The 22572-nt window shown below is 38.2% G+C and overlaps 1 protein-coding gene across 2 annotated transcripts in view; it reads left to right on the forward strand.

The window, feature by feature from the left end:
* ADGRF2 (adhesion G protein-coupled receptor F2) overlaps nucleotides 1-22572 on the forward strand; it is a 52291-nt gene that overhangs the window by 14057 nt on the left and 15662 nt on the right. The window contains exons 3-4 of one of the 2 annotated variants that reach the window (XM_044004889.1): nucleotides 10811-10853; nucleotides 12413-12561. In XM_044004889.1, coding sequence (XP_043860824.1) covers nucleotides 10811-10853; nucleotides 12413-12561 — 192 coding nt within the window. Of the gene's footprint in view, nucleotides 1-10810; nucleotides 10854-11883; nucleotides 11950-12412; nucleotides 12562-22572 lie in introns of those variants that run through there. The other variant, XM_044004887.1, reaches the window with a different exon arrangement.

The following is a 22572-nucleotide window of genomic DNA, read 5'->3' on the forward strand; positions in this document are numbered from 1 at the left end:
TAGACCTGGGAAGGACTCTTCTATATCAAAGCTTCTTAAACTGTGGGGTCATGTAACAATGTGGGAATGGTAAAAAATTTGGCAACAGTAAGAGATTATGTATACCTATATAATATACTTACATACCCAGGGTCATCTAAGAAGTTCTTGGTGAATAGGGGTTGTGAGTGTAAAAAGTTTAAGAAGTCCTGTTCTAGATCATCCAGTCCAAGTCTCTCATTGAGGGCAAATTACTTGCCCAAAGTCACCCCATGTTTTAGAAAGCAAGTCCTCATGCTTGCCTCAGCAGTTCTCTACTCACAGATTAGAACCCATAACCCTGACCTCCAAAATATCTCATTCTTTTTAGTGTACCATGGGAACTTTCTGACTTCTGGTGGATATAGCATAGCCCCTGCATCCAACTTTAATGCTATTACCTTTCAACCAATTTTACTTATGGTCACAGATTCTGCCTGGTACCACGGTTGGAGGACAGGCAAAATAATCTCTAAATACCTCACATTAAGAAGGTAGAAATGTGGGAAGCTGTTTTCACAAAGAATTTTCAGATCTCATTCCCAGGTAGGTCTAGTCTGTTTGCCTCCCATTAGAAGGGATTCTGGATGCCGACAAGTTTCTCTCTGCCACCTGAAAGCAGCTTAGCCGGTTTAACGAGGTTTGAGAGTTTATTTTCCACAATAAGCACAATAAGGTAGGGGCTTTTGTCTAATGCATGATTGTGGAGGGAGAGTCTGGAATGATCTCCTTCTGGTCCACTGTAGCAAACTAGCATCCAAACTGGATATATAGTAGGGTAAAAACGAGGTATAGGCCTCTTCCTTAATTCCCACCACATGTGCTAAGCAACATTACTTCTTCCACCCACTGACAACTGAACCTGATTTATGCAATGCTATCTTACTGGGGCCTGTTTAAATAGAAGCATCCCAGATGCTGATTCAATTTTAAGTATAATTTAAGGTGTTGATTTTGGGGTATGGTTCTTAACTAGTGTTGGGGTAGCTGATCACATCAAGATTGCATTTCCAACAATTCCCAGCCTTCCTTCTTGTTCTCCTACATGCTCTCCTCTGCCTGCTGCATTTAGACCAGGGGCTCCTGTTGAGGTTCAGTGAAATGATATTACAGAGGCTTGGGGCTTTGGTGTTTTCTAATCAGGCATCAGTGTGGGGTCCTGAATTTCTGCTCTTTCCTGGCTTTTTACATCTGCAATGTTTTCAATTTTAAAATGTTAGTAAGGTGGATAAATAAATGAGTCCTGAAGTAAGCAACCTGAAGAGAGTTACTACAAGTATACTTAGATACTCGTCAAATTCCCTTTTAGGTCTGGATAAAGCTCAAATTTTAAAAATTTAATTAATTTTAATTTTTTTTATTATTTTATTGTTTCTTAGAATAGGTGTGAGTGAAATGAGCAGAACCAAAAGAACATTATATACAGTAACAGCAATAGTGTTTAAAGAACAACATTGAGTGAATAAGTCATTTTGACTATTATAAATATCCAAATTAAGTATAAAGGACATATGAAAAAAGATGCTATCTGCATCCCAAGAAAGAACTGATAAGTATGTACAGAATAATTTTACATAACTATACCTATTTGCTTCTAATGGTAGCCATCTCTAGGTTGGGGGGAGGAGAAGAAAAACAAGGGGAAAAAAGAAATTTATGTGATGACTTGATTATATATTTAAAAGGAATAGCAAGTTGTATAGAATAGATTTGCAGTTCCATTTACAACTATATTTTTATTATACTATGTTATGGAAATGCTTGTTTTATTCAATAAATTAAAAAATAAAATAAATTAGAAAAAATAAGAGCAATGATATAATGAGATCTATCATACAGATCACTGCAAATGATAACAAGTTCATGATTGCTCATTCTGGGTGACACACTCTATCCCAGAAAAAAAAATGAAAAGGGGGAGGGGAGCTTTTATTAGTCATTGCTTTCAAGGAAGATCCTAGAATGCAGGTGTCTGCCACATTTGTGAGGTGATCTAGAAGGTAGGGGATGGGGGCAAGGGGAGAAAATTTTGCCTTCTCAGTCTATGGTCAGACATGGTTAGGTTATAACCACACTGATTTCAAATTTCATTTCATTTTTCAATTAAGAAAACAATTATTTTCCTTCCCTCCTAACTCTCCCTACCTCCACTGAAAACAAAACCTTTGTAATAAGGAGAAAATACACACACACACACACACACACACACACACATATACAAATACATATATACACACATATCTATCTATCTATCTATCTATCTATCTATCTATCTATCTATCTATCTATCTATCTATCTATCTAATTAGAACTTTCTAAAAGCAGAAAATGGAATAACGAGGGAGAACCCTCCACAGGTTCTTCCTCAATGGATTTTTTTTTGAGGGTTTTTTTGAGAGAAATGAGGGTTAAGTGACTTGGCCAGGGTCACATAGCTAGTAAGTGTCAAGTGTCCAAGGTCGAATTTGAACTCAGGTCCTCCTGAATCCAGGGCCAGTACTTTATCCACTGAACCATCTACTGGCCCAATAGAATTGATTTTTTTAAATCAGAAGTTGCATGATCATATGCCATGGATGTTATAGAGGGGATCCTTGTTGAGGTACTGGTTGGACTGGATGAACTTTAAGATTCCTTTTAGCTCTCTATTAAGCATTTGGGGTCTATAAGAGATTGGTAAAGTTGATTTTTTCCAAAAAGGAAAAGGACAAATGCTAGAAGGGCTATGGGAAAGCAGGCACACTGATGCACTGTTGACAGAGCTGTGAATTGGTCAAGCTATTTTAGAAAACAATTTGGAACTATTCCCAAAATTTACTAAACTGTGTGCATGCCCTTAGATTAAGTAATGGATCAGAGAAAGAGGAAAGGCATGTATATGCACAAAAGTATTTATAGCAGCTCTTTTTGTTATAACAAGGGACTGGAAACAAAGGTGTGCCCATCAATTGGGGAATGACTGAACAAATTACAATACATGAATGGAATGAAATACTATTGTAATGAAAGAAATGGCAAAAAACATGTTCAACTAATAGGAAAGCGGAAAAATGGGTTGCACCTCACCTTCCCCTCATGATAGTCAATTAAAAGCTTGTTTCCAAAATAACTACACTATCAACTTCACCCATAATTACTCATACTCCCCTATCTCATCTCTGGTTTTTACCATATATGGGCCCCTCAATATGATTATAACCTAATCCTGCCTGACCATGAATTGAGAAGGCAGACTTCTCCCTTCTCCCTCCCCCCACTTCCTAATCTCATAAATGTGGCAGATACCTGGGTTCTGGTGTCCTGCTCAAGGGCAGTGGCTAGTAAGAACTCCCCTCTGCGTTTTCATTTTTTTTTCCCCTGGGACAGAGTCATCTCGGAAGAGCAATTACAAACTCATTATTATTTGCAGTGATTTGTATGACAGATCTCATTATCTTTCCCTTAAAACCCACCCCTCTTCCAAACATCTCTATTAGAGGACATCACTACCTTTTCAGTCACCAAGGATTCATCTTTCACTCCTCACAATTAACCAAATCTTGTAATTTCTGCATCTACAGTATCTCTCCTATTTATCCTGTTCCTTCTGCTTAGTGTCTCTGCCTGCCTTAATTACAACAGCATCTTACTTTGTTCCCTGCCTTAAAAGTGTTTCTGCACTCCAATTCATTATTGCACTCAGCTGTCAAAGATATTTTCCTAAAGCACAAGTCTATGTCAAATATTCTCTCCAATGATGCAGATTATAACCCATTCATGCCTGTTTATTTAGTACTACTTTTCTGGATAGCTCTTTTGGAATTCATTGCAGGTGGTCCACCTATAATATTCTGGAGGTCTTCCTTCCGTTCTCTTGATACCATAAGATTATCCATGAAGCACGTAGACCATTCCTTGTTATCACCACAGAACAGGTCCATCTTTTTTGATCCTACATTTCTTTGATGACGTCTTTTATACAACATACTGCATATATATTTTCAGATTCAGTTAACACGGGAATTTGTTTTGATTATGCATATTTGTTACAAGGATTTCATTTTCCTTCCTTCCCTCCCCCTTCCTCCTTCCTTCTTTCCCTCCTTTCCTCCTTTTCTCCTTTCTTACTTCATTCCTTCCCTCCTCCCCCCTTCCTCCCTCCTCCCCTCTTCCCCTCCTTCCTTCCTTCCTTCCATTTGGGGAAGGAGGAACGAGAGTATAGGCAAAAAAAATAAAGAAAAGAGGGTCATTGAAACATTTAAAAAATACACAGAAGAGAACAAAAGGCCAAAAAGAAACATAGCAAAGCAAGATGGAAGTCTTAGTATGGTTTAAAGGCATAATAACTTTAAGAATATAAATGCTGCAAACTTACAAAAAGTTCAAAAGTTCAATTATTTAAATTTCTTTTATGTTTATGTACTACATGTGTGACGCTATTTGTGTGACATTTGGTTGAGTATGTCCTTTCTCCTGGCTACGTCTTTTACCCAGTCTGTCTCCAGTAGACTTTTTCTCATGAAGCCACAGCAAAAACTCTGGTGAATGCATTAACCCCCCATTCTTTGGATGATTTCAAGGTTAGGGTTGAAAATGCAATTCTTTTAAGTCTCTGAGCAACAGCTGATGAAACTTTTTACAAAGTTTCAAAATCAGCTAGAGTGATGAATAGCCCAAGATAATGGTTAGGTTAAATTTTAATGAGAAACATAACAATATCTTCAAAATTTAAATAATTAACCTTTCAATTTTTTTGAAATGGTATAGTATTTATACTTCTGATGATTTCAAAGCTTAAAAGTACACTAAGACTTTTGAGGACACTACAAATGTATATATGTGTATATGTGTGTATATATGTATATGTATATGTATATATGTATATACACACATACATGCATATATACATACACACATCTGCTGGGTTTGCCTGTCTCCCTATTATTGCCTCCAGCATCAAATACAAAACTTGCTGTTTGGCATTGAAAGTCCTTATAACCTACCCCTCCACCTTTCCAGTCTTTTTGCACTTTACTCCCTGCCATGTACTCTTTGATCCAGTGACACTGGCCTCCTGCCTCTTCCAAAAGCAAGACATTCCATCTCTTGCCTTTTTCTAGCATTTTTCCTGGTTGTCCCTCATGACTGGAATGCTCTCCCTTCTTGTCTCTATTTACTGACTTCCCAGGCTTCCTAAAATCTCATTCTCTGCAGAAAGTCTTTCTCAACCCCCTCTTAATTTTAGTTCCTCTATCTTTTAATTATTTCCTATTTATCCTGCATATGACTTGTTTGCATATATTTGTTTGCTCATTGTTTCCCCCATTAGATTGTAAACTGCTTGAAGGTAGGGACTATCTTCTGTCTTGTTTTTTTGTATCCCCAGCACTTAGCACAGTGCCTGACACATAGTAGGTTTTGAATAAGTGTTTGTTGAGTGACTATATATATATACACACACACACACATATATACATATACATATATACACACATACATATATATAAAACATATACGTATATACACACATATACATATAACATATACATATATATATACACACACATACACACACATATATAACATATACTTAAAAGAAAAAGCAATGTGTACATCAGTCACTTAATATTTATTTATTAAATGTTAAGTATGTGACAGGCCTTGTGTCAGGATTAGGCAAGGCAAAAAACAGTTTCTCTTCATGGAGTTCACATCCTAATGGAGCACACATAAAAGATATTTGAAGTTTTGTGTACAATCCTCTTTTTCTGTTCTGCTTTCTATGTATCTATGTATCTATCTATCATCATCATCATTTATCATTTATCTATATCTATCTATCTATCTATCTATCTATCTGTCTATCATTTATCTACATTTTAATTCATGTGGCATTTGTTAAGTTCAGGATAAAATAATTAAAATTACATTACATATACAGATAATTAAATATAAGATAATTTGAAGGGAGGAGAGCATTGACTTAAGCTGGGGCGATTTGGGAAGGCTTCATGTAGGAAATGACATCTAAGATTAGTCTTAAAAGAAGGCAGAGGTAAAGAAAGAGTCCACTCCAAATATAAAGAACAGCCTTTATTTAGGCATGAAGATGGAAGATGGAATGCCAGGTGTGAAAAAGATATTCTAGTTCAGTTTGGCTGAAAATTCCTGGAAGGGAATAATATGAAATTAATCTAAAAAGGTAGACTGGAGCCAAATTGTGGAAAGCTTTCAATTCCACAGGCTAAGGAGTTTGTATTTTATCCTAGAGACAATGGGAAACTATGTAAGGCTTTTGAGTAGCAAAGTGGTTGCACAGTCTTGTGTCTTAAGAAGATGATTTTGGTAGCTGCATGGAAGATGGTTTGGAGAAAGGAGAGATTGGAAGCAGGAAGGCTAATTAAGGGCCTATTACAATAGTGCCCATGTGAATGGAGAGCAGGGATAGATGTGAGATTTGTTATAGAAGTAAAATGAAGACCTGGCACCTGATTTGCTGAGAGGTAAGGGTGGGGGAAGAACTAGAGATCACATGGGAGTAGGTTTAATGGCGGAAGATAACGAATTCCATTTTGGATATATTAATTTTGAGGTGGTGACAGGACACCCAGGCAGAGATATTCAGCAGGTGGTTGGCAATACAAAATTAATGTTTAGGAAAAAGGTGAGGCTATATATAGAAATGTGACTCGCATACCAGATACTATACTTGAATATGTGGCTTGCTGATATGCTCAAGAGAGTAAGCATACATAGAGAAAAGAAGAGGGCACAGGGCAGATTTTGCAGGGACTCCCATACTGAGGTGGGGAGAAGTGTTTCCACTTCTGATCTGGCAAAACAGACTGAAGAGTAGTCATATTTATAGAATGAGAATTAGTAGAGGACAGTATCACAAGAGAGGAAGGAAAAGAATGTCCTAGAGAAGAGGGTTATCAGTAGTTTTAAAATATTAAGGAGGATAAACACTAGTTTAAAAAATAGATTTAGCAGTCAATGAGTGGATCATTAGGAACCTTGGAGAAAAGAGCTTCAGTTGAGTTGTGGAGCTAGAAGCCAGAATACAAGGGGTTAAGAAATTAACAAAATGTATGGAAACAGCAAGAACAGGTGTCAGTGAGTGGTGTTAAAGGAGGGGGAATATTATGAGCAAAAACACAGAAGTTGGAATGAACAAGGTTAACAGAGAGTTGGCCAATCTGGTTCAGAGTTCCCATTGAAAAATAGCAATTGTTCACAAGGCTTTAAGATTTACAAATCATTTTTCTAACACAGTAACCTTGTGAGTTAGACACTATAAGTATTTTCATCCCCATTTTATAGGTAAGAAAACTGAGGTCTCAGGGCTTTACCCAGGATTATACAACTAATAGGCATTAAAGTTGGGATTTAAACGTAGGTCCTCTCTTTAGGTTGTCAAAATAGAATTACTGAAAAATTATCATTTATTCCATCTTTATCTTATCTTTTTTTGGTATGTATGGGATGCTTAGGAGGACTAGCACCTCTGGTGTGAGAGATTGTCAAGCCCTTTTCAAGGCTAGTCCTCTACCTTTGGTGTCTACCTGATTCACCCAACTCTCATCTGTGGCTCCAAGAAGCTATAGCATGTGCAGGAGCCACACTCCATTAAACTGTCTCAGAAGAAAGGCTAAACCAGGTTGAAGGTAACTGACATGCCTCAAACCTGTTGGTGAAGGAGGGAAATGTCTACCCCAAGCATGTGAAGACTTTCCCAGAGGAAAGGGTAGAAGAGAACAATTTGTTCCAATGGTCTTGAAGTCAGCTGAAGCTGGTGCTGTGGAGCACTTAGAGCTTGGTCAGTCATTGAAGAAGCCAAGGTTATCCACTGCATTCTGGGCCATTGGCAGTTTTCTTGACTTTTGTCCTACCATTGGACTTTGATGACTCAGGAAGAGATAGTGAGGCTGATAGCTTTGTACAACTCTACCTCATTTAAATCCAATTCACACCCAAGTCAAGAAATCACCCATGATGTCATTGTTCTTTTTGAACACAAAGGAAAACACCTTCATATCCTTTAGAATTGTTCATTTTCACATATGTTTTTAATGTATATAATATACCAGAAGAGTATCACACGAACACATTTATAAATGAATAAACATACATTAATTTGCAATGTGTCCTCAAAAATGTTTCACTAATGGGGTATGTGATAAAAAAAAAACAACACAACTTTACAGACCACTTTCCAAGAGTGCTGAAAAACTGACAGGTATGACTGCTGAGATAACATCGTAGAACTTTGCAAAATTATGGAGAATGGAAGAGGCTCTTCAGGATTGGAGAAGGGTAAATGTAGTTCCACTTTAAAAAGAAAAGAAAGAAATAGATCCTCCAAATTATGGACTAGTGAGTTTGTCCTCTAATTGTTGCAAAACTATAAAACACATCATTAAGAGAATAGTATATGAAGCAGTCAGCACTAAGAGCCAACATGACTTCATTATGAATAGGTCATCTCAAACTAATTTGATTGTTTTTGGCCTCATGACTAGATGGGTAGTTGAGGAAACTGCTATTTAGATAGCACATTAAGATTTTAGTAAAGCATTTGACAAAAATTTCTTGTGCTATGCTTATGGATAAGATGAAGAGAAATGAGCCAGATAGATCATAATAAGTGAATTAGGAACTAGTTGAATGACCAGAACAAGAGAGTAGTTATAAATCAGTTAGTGTCCATGTAGAAGGAGGTCTTTCTCTTGAAGAATATTTGAGGGACCTGTCCTTGGGCCCATGCTGTCCATTTTTTTTTTTTTTTTTGCGGGGCAATGGGTGTCAAGTGACTTGCCCAGGGTCACACAGCAAGTAAGTGTTAAGTGTCTGATGCTGGATTTGAACTCAGGTCCTCCTGAATCCAGGGCCAGTGCTTTATCCACTGCGCCCCCTAGCTGCCCCTGCTGTCCATCATTTTAATCAATGACTTGTATAAAGATATGGAAGGTATATGTGTGGAAGTTGAGGGTAACACAAAGTGTTAGTGGGATAGTTAACATAATTGGGTGACATTCTGGATCCAAAGGATTTCAAGAAGATAGACTGATAGAATAAGTCCAGTAAGATGAAAATGAATAGGGATGAATGTCAAGTTCTTTATTTATTTCCCAAATATCAACTTTTAGGAAGAGGTATCTTGTAGACAAGGATTCTGAAAAAAAACACCTAGGGGCTCCATATTCTACAAGTTCAATATAAGTCAACAGTATGCTTTGACAGCCAAAGATAGTTAATGCTCTCCTTGGATCCACTGAGAGGGCAGAATGTTGAAAGTAAGAGTTCTGCTGTACATTGCCCTCAGTGGGCTATGTGTGGGCCATTGTATTCAGCATCATACTTTAGGAAAGATAGAGATGAACTTAGGCATGTCCAGTAAAGAATGAACCAGGATGACAAGAAAACAGTCAAGGATGTTCCATAGCCAATGAATACATTAATCAAGTAAGCATTTTAAAGCATCTACAATACTACAAGCTATATACTAAGTATACAAAAACAGATAAAATGGTCCTTGCTTTCATGATACTTACACTCTATCAGGGGAAACAACACATACACATATACAAAATGTATACCAAGTAAATACAAGGTAATTTTAATGGGGAGGCATTATCAGTTGGTGAAGAAGGAAATAGCAAACTACTCCAGTATCTTTGTTAAGAAAACCCCAAATGGGGTCATGAAAAATTGGACATGACTGAAAAAACAACTAAGCAACAATTAAATGATCAGCTGGGAGATCAGTTGAAGGAACTAAGGATATAAAGAGAAGATAAGAGGGAAGAAAGGAGCAAAGAAGAGGAGAGAGGAAAGGGGAAGAGAAAGCTCAAAGGGATGTATTTATGTGAGACAGATAGTAAATTGGTTCTACTTGATCCTGTAGAACAGAACTTAGGAGCAGTGGTTGGGGATTGTGAAGGGGCAGATAGATATAGGTTTGATGTCAGAAAAAACTTCCTAAGAAATAGAACTGTCTCTAAATAAATAGACTATGCTACCCAGGAGTTAATGGGTTCTCTTTCATTATGATATAGTGGATAGAGTAATGGAACCTGAAGTCAGAAAGACTTGAGTTCAAATCCAGTATCAGACACTTACTAGGTGTGTGACTGACACAGAGCTAGTCACTTAACCTTTGTCTGCCTCAGTGTCCTCATCTGTAAAATGCAGATAATAATTAGACCTACCTCCTAGGGTGGTTGTGAAGATAAAATAAGTTATTTGTAAAGTACTTTGCAAATCTGAATGTGCTATATAAATACTAGCTAGGAACATTATTATCATTAGAGCTGTTGATGGAGAGGCTTGGCCATAATTTATTAGAGGAAGTTGTAGAAAAAATTGGAGTAGGTGGCCTCTCAGCTTCATTCTGGTTTCTGGCTCCTTTGATTCTGGGATTCTATGATTCTAAGACCAGTATCTTTTCAACTATATTATTCTGAGTTGTGAAGCTGTGAATTTTAGAAAGATAGGAAAGAGCATTTGGTCATAGTGGCTGTGTCTCATTTTTTCAGTCCCACAAAAGTAATAGCAGTTAGAAGTATTTTTGCTTTATGCCCAAAGTTAAACATTAAATTGCCTTTTTTTTGTGGGGCAATGAGGGTTAAGTGACTTGCCCAGGGTCACACAGTTAGTAAGTGTCAAGTAGCTGAGGCGGGGTTGGAACTCAGGTCCTCCTGAATCCAGGGCTGGTGCTTTATCCATTGCACCATCTACCTGCCCCCCCCCCCCCGTTGCCTTTTAAAATAAGGTGATTTTAACTTGATCTCTGATTTCCTTTTGTCTCTAGAATGTGAATAAAAGCAAGGTGCAGACGACTGTCAGAACACAAGGTATGATAACTGAAATAACTAACTGCCAGGATAGATACTAAGTCCATCTTACTGTAAGGATTGTAGTTGATCCTTCCTGGTTCTGGTTCATCCAAGTGATATGAGTGGCCATATAGATTTGAGGGAGCTTCTAGTCCTCAAGGTCAGAGTAGAGTAGAACACTCAGGCCTTCCTCCGGTGGAAGGATCAGTGTCTCACCAGGAGGGTAAAAGGGAATTGGGGAAGTAGCAGGAAGGTTGAAGGCAGGAGACTCCCTGTAGCATCTGCTCTTGCTTGGCCCTGCAGTGTCTGATGGGCTTTGGGTACCAGTCAGGTTGGAGAAGGGATGAAACCAGCTTTTTAAATGAGGAGACCTGGGTGAGAATCCTGGCTATGCTACTACCTCTGTGACCTGAGAGAATCATTTTTTATCTTTCTGGCCCTCAGGTTCCTCATCTATAAAATAAGGGAGTTATATCTTGTAAAGTCTCTTTGAGCTCCAAACTTTATGATTTGGTGCATTGCCTCAGCCAGCACCAGGATTGTATGTGCAGAAGACAACTCATTCCAGCTCACAAGAGCAGATTGTTACCTTTTTAGTATGAGCATTTAGACCTTGGGAATCCCAAATGATATAAATTGTCTAGACTTAAGAAAGTGTTGGAGAAAATCTTAGTAACATAAACTTAAAAGCATGTAATACATATGTGTTTTTTGAGAGCTGGTTGATAAACATGTATTGTCATGTTACTGACTGGGATTCTACTTCCATGGCTATGGGAAGTTCTTCTCAGCCATTGCATTCTACTCCTCACCCAAGCAATCAATGTACCTAATGATGGCCACAGGAAATGTTTGGAATTTCCATCCCTTTGATCTTCTGCACCTTACTGTGGTGCCTTGCTATATCCTGCAAACTTCAGTGGACATAATATCCAATGATGCCTAAGGGTAGGACTGGTCATATCCTTGAGTATGTGTATCCAGACATCTCTTATATGATCCCAGGCTGCTTCTTCCTCCTCCTTCTCCTCCTCCTTCTTTGTTCATCCACTCTGCTTCAGGAGTCATTTCTTCATTATGAATGATCAGAGTCAAAATGAATGGAATACAACAGGTAAGAATTATAACTCTCTCTTTATAATCCAGTATAAAATTTCAGAGCTGGAAATCTGCTCACTTGAGAGGCACAGAGAAATAAAGTGTCTTGTCCAAGATCACATAATTAGTAAGGCTTTTAGTAGCAAAATAGATAGCATACCAGAACTGGAATTGGGAAAGCCTGAGTTCAAATCTTGCCTCAGATACTTACTAGTTATGTGACCCTGGGTAATTCACTTCTCTGCTCTCTGCCTCAGTTTCCTCAACAAACAAATGGGGATAATAATAGCCCTTGCTTTCCAGAGTTGTTGTGAGGATCAAGTAAGATAACAGTTGTAAAAGTGTTTAGCACAGTGCATGCCATGTAGTAAGTGCTATATAAATATTTATTCCCTTCTCTTCCCTATTAGTAGTGAAGCGAGGATTAGATCTTTGGTCTCTTTTCTTGATGATACTCTTCCCTTTTCTTGTCCTAACAGATTGTGAAGTCCCTTGTATTGAAAATTCCCACTGCCTTCAGGCCTGTTCTTCAGGGCTTGAGGGGAACATAGGGCTTCTATGCAGGAATAAAGAATGGCAGAAATCCACAGATACTTGCAGAACTCTTAATGTCTTCACCATCTTTGAGGTAATATTCTTGCTTTTGTTGAATAGTCTTTTTAAAAACAATTACAGGTTGCTAGAGAAGAATACACTCCCTAAATGAGTCACATGGAATTGTCTTAATAAGAGGGAAAAGATCTGAATGGCATTGACTCATAATACTTGAGATTAGCCTTTGTCTTTACACACAGTTTACCTGATCAATAATTCAGGTCTGGGGGCAGCTAGATGGTGCAGTGGATAGAGCACTGGCCCTGGATTCAGGAGGACCTGAGTTCAAATCTGGCCTCAGACACTTGACACTTAACAAGCTGTGTGACCCTGGACAAGTCACTTAACCCCAACTGTCTCACCTCCCCCAAAAAATTCAGGTCTAAGAGACATAGATCCTTAATTTTTCAGATAAAAAAAAATTTCCTTCCTCTATGTAACTTAAGTTTTATGGTGGTGAACCTGTGATAGAATAATAGGACTGAAAGGGTCTTATACCCCTTCCTTATCTTATATGTATTGTTTTTAGCAGTAAGACAATCTGGACTTTGAATGGGCCACAGGGAAAGAATCTGTTCCCACACAAAGCAAAATACAGCTTAACCTTCCACTAAGTTTTTTGGGATACCCTGTATTTCCACCACCATTCCATTAGTCACATATCTATGAATACTATAAACTCAAATTTTCATTATTTTCTCTTTTCTCATTTCTCCCACCTCTTTCCCACATCCTTTTTTTTTTTTTTTACCTAGGTCTCTCTTGAGCCCCTATGGAGAATATGAGGCTTAGCTTGTTGGTGATTAGGGGCCAATTAATAGGTCATAACTATTTTGAATAACTATTTTGAGGGGGAAGGTTAAGATGCAAATCATGATCACAAAAACTCAACAGAAAGCTTTGTCAAGTCAAGAAGAATTCATAGGGTAGCCAACCAAACCCAAGAGCGAGGCAAGTATTGAAATAAAAGGAGTTGGTAGTGGTGGTCCAAAGTTGGGAATGCTTAGATAGAATCAAGGAGAACACACTACAAAGGGGAGCAGAAAGTAGTGGCAAGAGGATGATTATCTTACACAACTTCTCTTCCACTGAGATGCTGTTCTTTTATTATTGCACAATAGCCACATCCCTAAGATGTCACACAGTGAATAGAGTGCTTGGCCTAGAATCAGGGAGATTTGAATTTAAATCCAGCCTCAGACACTTACTAGCTTTGTGACCTTGGGCAAGTCACTAGACCTCAATTTCCTCTACTGTAAAATGGTGATAATAATAGTACCTACTTCCCAGAGTTATTGTGAGGATCAAATGAGATAATATTAATATTAGCATAGTGCTTGACACATTTGTTATTATTCAGTTGTGTCTGACTCTTTGTGACCTCGTGGTCATGCCAATAGTGTCCATGGGGTTTTCTTGGCAGACCTACTAGAGTGGTCTGCTATTTCCTTCTCCAGTGGATTAAGACAAACAGAGGTTAACTGACTTGCCCACAGTCATACAGCTAGAAAGTATCTGAGGCCAGATTTGAAGTCAAATCTTCCTGACTGTATGACCAGAACTCTATTCACTGAGCCACCTAGCTGCCTCTGCTTGGCACATGGTAGGCACCTAATAATTATTTATTCCCCTCTCTTTCTCATCCCTTACTTGCTTGCCTATACTTCCTTTGCTGTAGTCTTGGACAAGTTTCTCTCCTAACTGTTATGGTAAGATTTCGTGTTTTCTTTCGTGTACATGTTCTGATGACCATTCCAGTGGGCATGTGTCTCTAGAGGGAGGAGACATGGATTTGAATACCCCTCAGGAATCAATGAGATAATTTATTTCATCTTTTTCAATGGAGTTCAGATAGAAATTATCTTTACTCAAGTCACTATCCTGACATTGTTCTTTGTTCCATGGACAATTGTGTAGGTAGATAAATTATTTTTGGAATTGATTAAAAGCTTGGGAATGTAAATCCATTTTCTCTAGGCCCACTGAAATCACCTTTTGGAGGATTTGTGTAACAGAAAGGATGAAGAGGGTGATAGGTACTTGCTCCTGCTCCCCCATGGTTTTGATTATTTTTTTCTGGTAGAATTTTAAAAGCTCTTCATTCTATGTCGTTTGGAGATTGCAAGTATTTGGTATTGCAACATTTATCCAAAATGTTGTTTACAATTTTTATGGGTCTCAATTTTATGTAGTCTCAGAGGTATGAGTGAACAAATGCTGAACAGGCAGCACATAATTGAGGAATTTAAAAGATCAGAAATAAAAACAAATATTATCGGGGAAAAGTATAAGAAGAGAAAATGAGTTGGTTCTATATAGAGAATGGTATGGGTGACACCCTGAATGTTCCATTGGTAATTTTGAAATGCCTGGAAAAAGTATTGAGGGCATTCCAGCATTTTGGGTATTTTCCCTGTAGCAAGTTTATGGGACATCATATACAAAAATTGCACACATGGATAGGCATGGGTTGGTTGTGTATAACATCATTGGAAAGAACTTCCAAATTTATGAGATCACAGATCCATTTTTGTATTTCTCTTGTGAGGTCTCTATATTATGAAAACTTTTTGTTCCATGTAGTTTAGAGATCAGGAATATTTGGTAAAGTCATCTATTAAAAATGTTCTTGAAATTTTATTGGATCAAAGTTACATTGGGTCAATGATGGACAACTATTCTGTGTGTAATAATGGTTCAGTTCTAGTAGAGTCGATTTCTTGGACATGTTGTCATCTGTTAGTTTAAGAAAGATAATCAACTTCTGGTATGTAATTCTAGACACCTGGTCCTATATTTCTAGGTATTCAGTAGGTGCTAATAATATAAATGGCCAACCACTCCATTATCTTTGCCAAGAAAACCTGAAATGGAGTCATGGAGAGTTGGATATAATTGAAAAATGACTAAATAACAATGACAGGAGATATTTTAGCCTGCTATAATATTTTGCAGAGATTCCACCTTTTCCTTGCACAATCTACATTGATCAGTAAGTTCTGGCTCCTTAAAGATAAACCATCTATCTATCATGTCTGGTGGTGATTCCGTAGTCCTGAATTGCCGTTTGAAACCCATCGGTTTCTATAAACAAATTCACATGACTCAGGCATTTGATCAACACTTCTTTTGAGTTCACGTGGATGTCACCTATGGAGGTCCTTTTGATTTAATAATTTGATTTTAACTATTTCACAAGCTCCATCCTTATGTAAGTTGCTTTCAGTTACATTTGACCAATGGTTCAACCTTATGCACCTGTTATCACCTGTTCTGTGAAGTACTCACCTTATTCCAAAAGTATTTCTGTAACTTTTTAACCTGTTTATATTGAGCCTTGAAAGAATTTATTGATATTCTTCATCCTTTTTGGTGAGGAAGTGTTAATCTTTCTATAGTTTCCTTAGGATGATTATAATCCTTCTGTTTTGTTAATATTGTAAAGGTTTTTGCAAGTCTGCTGAATAAGATTTGTGCATATTGAGAAGAATTTGTCTAAAAGAAATGTACTAAAAAAAGCCTGGATGAAGTAGATGAAAATCGCTTATTTTTCAGACTCTGATGTTTAATTGAATGGCCAACCTATAAAGTTGGTTTTGTTTTCACTTATTCACTTAATCAACATGCTTTTATTAAGCACCTGTTCTGTGTTAAGGCACTGGAAATACAAAGACAAAAATGAAACATCTATTATTTTAAGGAGCTTATTATATAGGGGAGACTATATGTACACATATTAGTATATGCCAAATATATACCAAGTTGTTATTATTGTTGTTCAGTTGTGTCTGACCCTTCATGACCTTGTGGAACATATTATGTCAATACTGTCCATGGGGTTTTCTTGGCAAAGATACTGGAGTGGTTTGCCATTTTCTTCTCTAATGGATTAAGGCAAACAGAGGTTAAATGAATTGCCCAGGGTCACACAGCTAGTAAGTGTCTGAGGCCAGATTTGAACTCAAGTCTTCCTGATTCCAGACCTAGCACTCTCTCCACTGAGGCACCTAGCATTGCCCTGTAGCCATGAAGGGTCTTCTTAGGGCTAGCATACCAAATGACATAAGTTGTAAAAGTCCCTTTGAAATTTCAAATGCTTTAGATGGTGTTGTTGTTCAGTTGTGTTGGACTCTTTATTGCCCCATTTTTTTTTTGTTTTTTTTGCAAAGATACTGGAGTTATTGCCATTTATTTCTCCAGTTCATTTTACAAATGAGGAAACTGAGGCAAACAGGATTAAGTGACTTGCCTCAGGGTCACATAGCAAGTAAGTGTCTGAGATCATATTTGACCTCAGGTCTTCTTAATTCCAGGCCTGGTGATCTATCTACTTTATGACCTAGTTGCCCCACTAGACAAAAAAAAAATTGTGGGAGAGGAAGTACTAGGATCCATAAAGATAAGGAAGGGTCTAACATGGGAAATATTTGAATAGAGTTTTGAAAGAAACAAGGGAGGAAAAGAGGCATTCTAGATGTGGAGAACAGTGTGTACAAAAACATAGAGATAATAGATAGAAGTATTATATGTGAGAAACAGAAAGGAGGACAGTTTGACTGGACCAAAGAGTACATGAAGGGGAGTAATGTATTAGGTTGTAGAGGTAGGTTAAAACCAAGTTATGAGGGGTTGTGAATGTCAAACAGTAGCTCATATTTGATTCTAGATGTACCATAGAGCCACTGGAGTTTGTTGAATAGGGATATGAATTGCTCAGACATGTGCTTTCTAGAATATAACTCTGGTAACTGTGTTGATGGAAAATGAAATGGCAAACCTTTCCAATATTTTTTGCTAGCTTTTGTGACCCTGGGTAAATCATTTAACCCTGTTTACCTCAGTTTCCTCATTTGTAAAATGAGCTGTAGAAGTATATGACAAATCCCTCCAGTATCTGCTAAGAAAACCCCAAACAGGATCACAAAGAGTTGGACACGTCTGAAACAACTGAACAACTACTGTGTAGAAGACAGATTGGTTAGGGAAGAAACTGGCATGGAGACCAGATATACACAAATGTAATTGATGATGATGATGATGAGAGTCTGAACCACCAGTGGGGGCCCTCTGAATAGCAAGAAGGACATGGATACAAGAAGCAATATGGAAATAGAAATGATTACATTTGGCAATTTTTTGGATATGTAGGATGAGCAAGAGGAAGGGATTAAGGATGACTACTAACTTGTGCCCTTGACAGAAACAGGAAATCTAAGGACAAGGGTGAAGGCTTTTTTTTGGTGGGGGGGGGTGGCTGGAAGGAAGTAATCAATGCTTGTATCTTGGACAGATATTGTATACTGACATGATATAGACCCAGAATTGAAGAGGAGGAGGAAAGTGGGTTAGATTACCTTTGAAAAACTGTAGTAGTTTCAATGACCCAATTTCCTCCCTAGAAAGGTCATGCAGCTAGTAAGGCTGGATTTGAACTCAGTTCCTTCTGAATCCAGGGCTGGTGCTTTATCAACTGCACCACCTAGGTGCCCCAGATCTTTCTTTCTTTCTTTCTTTCTTTTTTAAAATAACACTGTTATTCCAGAGATGCTGTATGTTTGTGAGGTATAGGATAAAATAGTTTCTGAAGAATTAAAGTCCAAGAAAAGGAAAATGGAGAGGTTTATGGAAGGAATGAATAGACTGCAACACATTACCAGCTGAGAAATGTGCAAGAGATATGGGCAATAAAGGATGTCATCAGAGAAATATGTGACCATCCATGGATGGGCCATCCATTTAATAAAAGGGAGGAATTACTGAGAGAAGCTCCATGATTCATTTGTGTTCATCCAAAGTCAAGAGAAGTACAGGGAGGCCCCTAGTGAATTGGATGTACTGAAAGGAAGATGTGGAGATATGTTGTATAGGATGAGAAGCCATGGATGGTTTGTGATCTGCATGAACAGATGGAGTATGCATATGATAATTGTAGTAACAATAGCTAGTATTTATAAAGCACCTGCTATGTGCCAGCCACTTTACAAATATTATCTCATTTGATCCTCATTCACTTATTCATTGTCATTCATTTATTTACCTATCTATCTATTTGTTTATTTATTTATTTTTGTGGGGGCAATGAGGGTTAAGTGACTTGCCCAGGGTCACACAGTTAGTAAGTGTCAAGTGATTGAGGCTGGATTTGAACTCAGGTCCTCCTGAATCCAGGGCCAGTGCTTTATCTACTGTGCCACCTAGCTGCCCCCAAAAGAATCAATTTAAGTAATTCAGGTCAAGATTTTAATAACTTACTAGGTACATTATGCCTGAGATGGTTACATTTTGAAATAGGACCTCTTAGAGAGACCAAGTTTAACATAAAATAATTATTCCTTAAGGGTAAATTTTTGGTAAAGTGACCCCAGTTGGGGAGACATTTGGGAGGGGGTAAGAAGTTGCAATCATAGAATCAAATAATTTAAAATCAGATGGAGTCTCAGATACCATTTAATTCACTCATACTCAAAAGGAATTCCCATTAATATACATAACAAATGAGACCTTCACTAGACACTTCACATCAGTCACTGAATGGAATTTAGGAGACTTGGATTCTAGTTCCAACTCTGCCATGATCTTGATGTGATAGATTATACAAGTTACTTTTTCTCTTTAGGTCTCAGTGGGACCCAACCCACTTGGGAGGGACCTTTTCAGGTATTATTGACAACCCCTACTGCTACTAAAATTGGAGAAAAAGAATCTTGGATTCATTGTTCCCATGTAAAGCCTGCACCACTTATAGGTAAAGAAATTTCAAAATAAACTCAACCTGCAGGGCAGCTAGGTGGCGCAGTGCACTGGCCCTGGAGTCAGGAGTACCTGAGTTCAAATCTGGCCTCAGACACTTAACACTTACTAGCTGTGTGACCCTGGGCAAGTCACTTAACCCTGATTGCCTCACTAAAAAAAAAAAAATTAAAATGTATTTCCATTTAGGGGCAGCTAGGTGGCACAGTGGATAAAGCACTGGCCTTGGATTCAGGAGGACCTGAGTTCAAATCCATCCTCAGACACTTGACACTTACTAGCTGTGTGTGACCCTGGGCAAGTCACTTAACCCTCATTGCCCTGCAAAAAACCCCCCAAAAAACAAAACAAACAAAACAAACAAACAAACAAAAAAACCCAACCAGCTGCTAAAGAGCAAAGAACCCTAGCAGAGCCCAGGGGCAGTTCAAATTTGCAAACCCTACCACTCAATTGCAAGGAGATGGAAATTGTCTTTTTAGAGCCCTTGGAGACCAGTTAGAAGGTCATTCGAGAAACCATCTCAAACACAGACAAGAAACTACTGATTATATCCTCAATTATAAAAGAGACTTTGAGCCTTTTAGAAAGGACGATATTCCCTTTGAAAAATACATTGCTGACTTAAAAAAAGCTGGTACCTTTGGGGACAATGATATGATTGTAGCCTTTGCAAAACATAACCAACTCAATGTAATCATTCATCAGTTGAATAAACCCCTGTGGCAAATTCGTGGTACAGACAAAGCCAACACTAAAGAACTCCATATTTTCTACCATAAAGAATATTATGACAGCATTAGAAGAATCAATGATAATTCAGAAACCCCTTCTGTTTTGGCATTCAGAGAATTGGGGAACCGGTTAAAAAAATGTAGTATACCCCTAACTCTAGCAATATAAACTTACCTTTAACAAGCTTTTCCTTCTAGAGGTAAACCACTAAGAGCACATGGCTCTGCTTTCTGGTCTACCTCAACCTCCCCCACCTCTTCCCCTCCCCCTACTTAACCCTGGTTCCTTAAAGCCATTGAAAAGGCCTGGAATTCCCCACATACTTTGAGTTTCCTCATGAACACAAAAGAGTACTTAGCAAACTTTTTGATTTTTTGTTTTTGGTTTTGTTTTTGACTTTTGTTTCTTTTGCTTTCCTTTTAACTCAATTTTGTAAACTGAATGAATTTCAAAGACATTTCTAGTATATACCATTCAGCTCTGATGACTTAAAAAATCAATTACTTTGACTGGGCTAAGGATATAGGTGGGGCCATTGGGCCTCAGAAACTGAAGCTATCACAAATTTTGTTGTTGTTGAAAGAACCATGGATTTAATGAGTTTGTTTATGGGATTATGTTTTTAAAAACCTCACAATTTCTAAAATTGGCAAGGGGGAAATCATAGACTAGAGTATAGAAGACAAAATATTAGATTTAGAGACAAAGGACCTGGGTTCAAATCTTGGTGGGGCCACTTATTGCTTAACTTCTCTGGATCTCAGTTTCTTTATTTCTTCAAGGAGGGGAGTTGACCTGGATGACCTCCAAGCTTCCTTGCAGAATCAAATTTATACTCCCATCACTAGGTGGTATCTTATTTACCCATTGCAGCTCTCATGTTTTTCTAGTGACAGACCTCAGATCATATTAGGCAATTTCTTGCCTCCATGTAAAAATGGCCTTCTCTTCATGTAGAACCTACATCTTCTCCAGTATAAGATTTATGAGGCTACTCCTACTTCTGCCAGGGTCATTTTTCTCTCTAGATGTAAATTTTTCAATTTTCATTTTTGGTTATCTAAACTACTTCCCTTCCTCGCTCCTGGGGCAGCTAGATGGTGCAGTGGATAGAGCACTGGTCTGGGAGTCAAGAGGACTTGAATTCAAATCTTACCTCAGACACTTACTAGCTGTGTGACGCTGGGCAAGTCACTTAACTCCAATTGCCTTAAACATCCAGGGCCATCTCCAGTCATCCTGATCTATATCTTGCCACTGGATCCAGATGGATCTGGAGGAGAGAGTGAGGTTGGTAACTTTGCATAGCCTTGCCTCAATTAAATCCAATTCACTGCAAGTCATAACATCACCCTGATGTCAAGGTCCTTTTCTAGAAGGAAGGACAAACAACAACTTTCTCGCTCCCTCTTTCTTGATGAACAATGCATTTTAGAGTGGGCAGAATTTCTCTGCTCTATGAATTATGCTAATTCATTGATCATGAATGGATGAATGACTATGAGAAAGCTTTCATTAAGTACTCACTATGTGCCAGACTGTTCCAAGTCCTGAGGATACAAATACAAAAGTGAGGCTGTCATTGCTCTCAAGGACTAGTCTATCAATCAATAAACACCTATTAAGTGACTACTATATGCCAGGCACTGTGCTAGCACTGTGGATTCAAAATGGCAAAAGACATACCCCTGCCCTCAAGGTGCTTACAATCTAATGGGGACACAACACACAAATAAATATATACAAAGCAAGCTATATCCAGGATAAATAGGAATTAATTAACATAGGGAATGCCCTGTAATTAAAGGTTGAGGGAGGTTTCCTATAGAAGGTAGGATTTTAGTTGGGACTCACAGGAAGCCAGAAAAGAAAGCATTCCAGGCATGGAAGACAGCTAGAGAGAGTGTTTGGAGCCAAGAGGTAGAATGTCTTTTTCAGGGAAGAGCCAGGAGGTCAGTGTCACTAGATCAGAGTATATATCAGGTAATAAAATGTAAGAAGACTGGCAAGGTGGGAAGGGGCCAGATTATAAAGATTTTTAAATATCAAACAGAAGATTTTTGTATCTGATCCTGGAAGAAAAAGGGAGCCACTGGAGTTGATTGATTTTGTGCTTGGTGTGGGGGAGGGTGACCAGACCAGACCTTCACTTTAGGAAAATCACTTAAGTGGCTGAATGGAGGATGTATTAGAATGGGAGAGACTTGAGGCCTGCAGATCCATGAGCAGGATGTTATAATAAATAGTCTAGCATCAGGTGATGAGGGTCTACACTAGGGTGCTGGCAGTGTCAGAAGAGAGAAAGGGGCATTGCAAAGGTAGAATCAACAATCCTTGGCCTGTGGGGCATGGTGGTAATAGTGAGAGTTAGTGAGACATCTGGAAACATTTTTTTTTTGGTGAGGCAATTGGGGTTAAGTGACTTGCCCAGGGTCACACAGCTAGTGTTAACTCTCTGAGGTTGGATTTGAACTCAGGTCCTCCTGAATCCAGGGCCAGTGCTCTATCCACTGTGGCACCTAGCTGCCCCTAGAAACATATTTTAATGAAGGAGACTGCA

This window comes from Dromiciops gliroides, chromosome 4, assembly GCF_019393635.1.
Source record: "Dromiciops gliroides isolate mDroGli1 chromosome 4, mDroGli1.pri, whole genome shotgun sequence".
NCBI classification, from domain to species: Eukaryota; Metazoa; Chordata; class Mammalia; order Microbiotheria; family Microbiotheriidae; genus Dromiciops; species Dromiciops gliroides.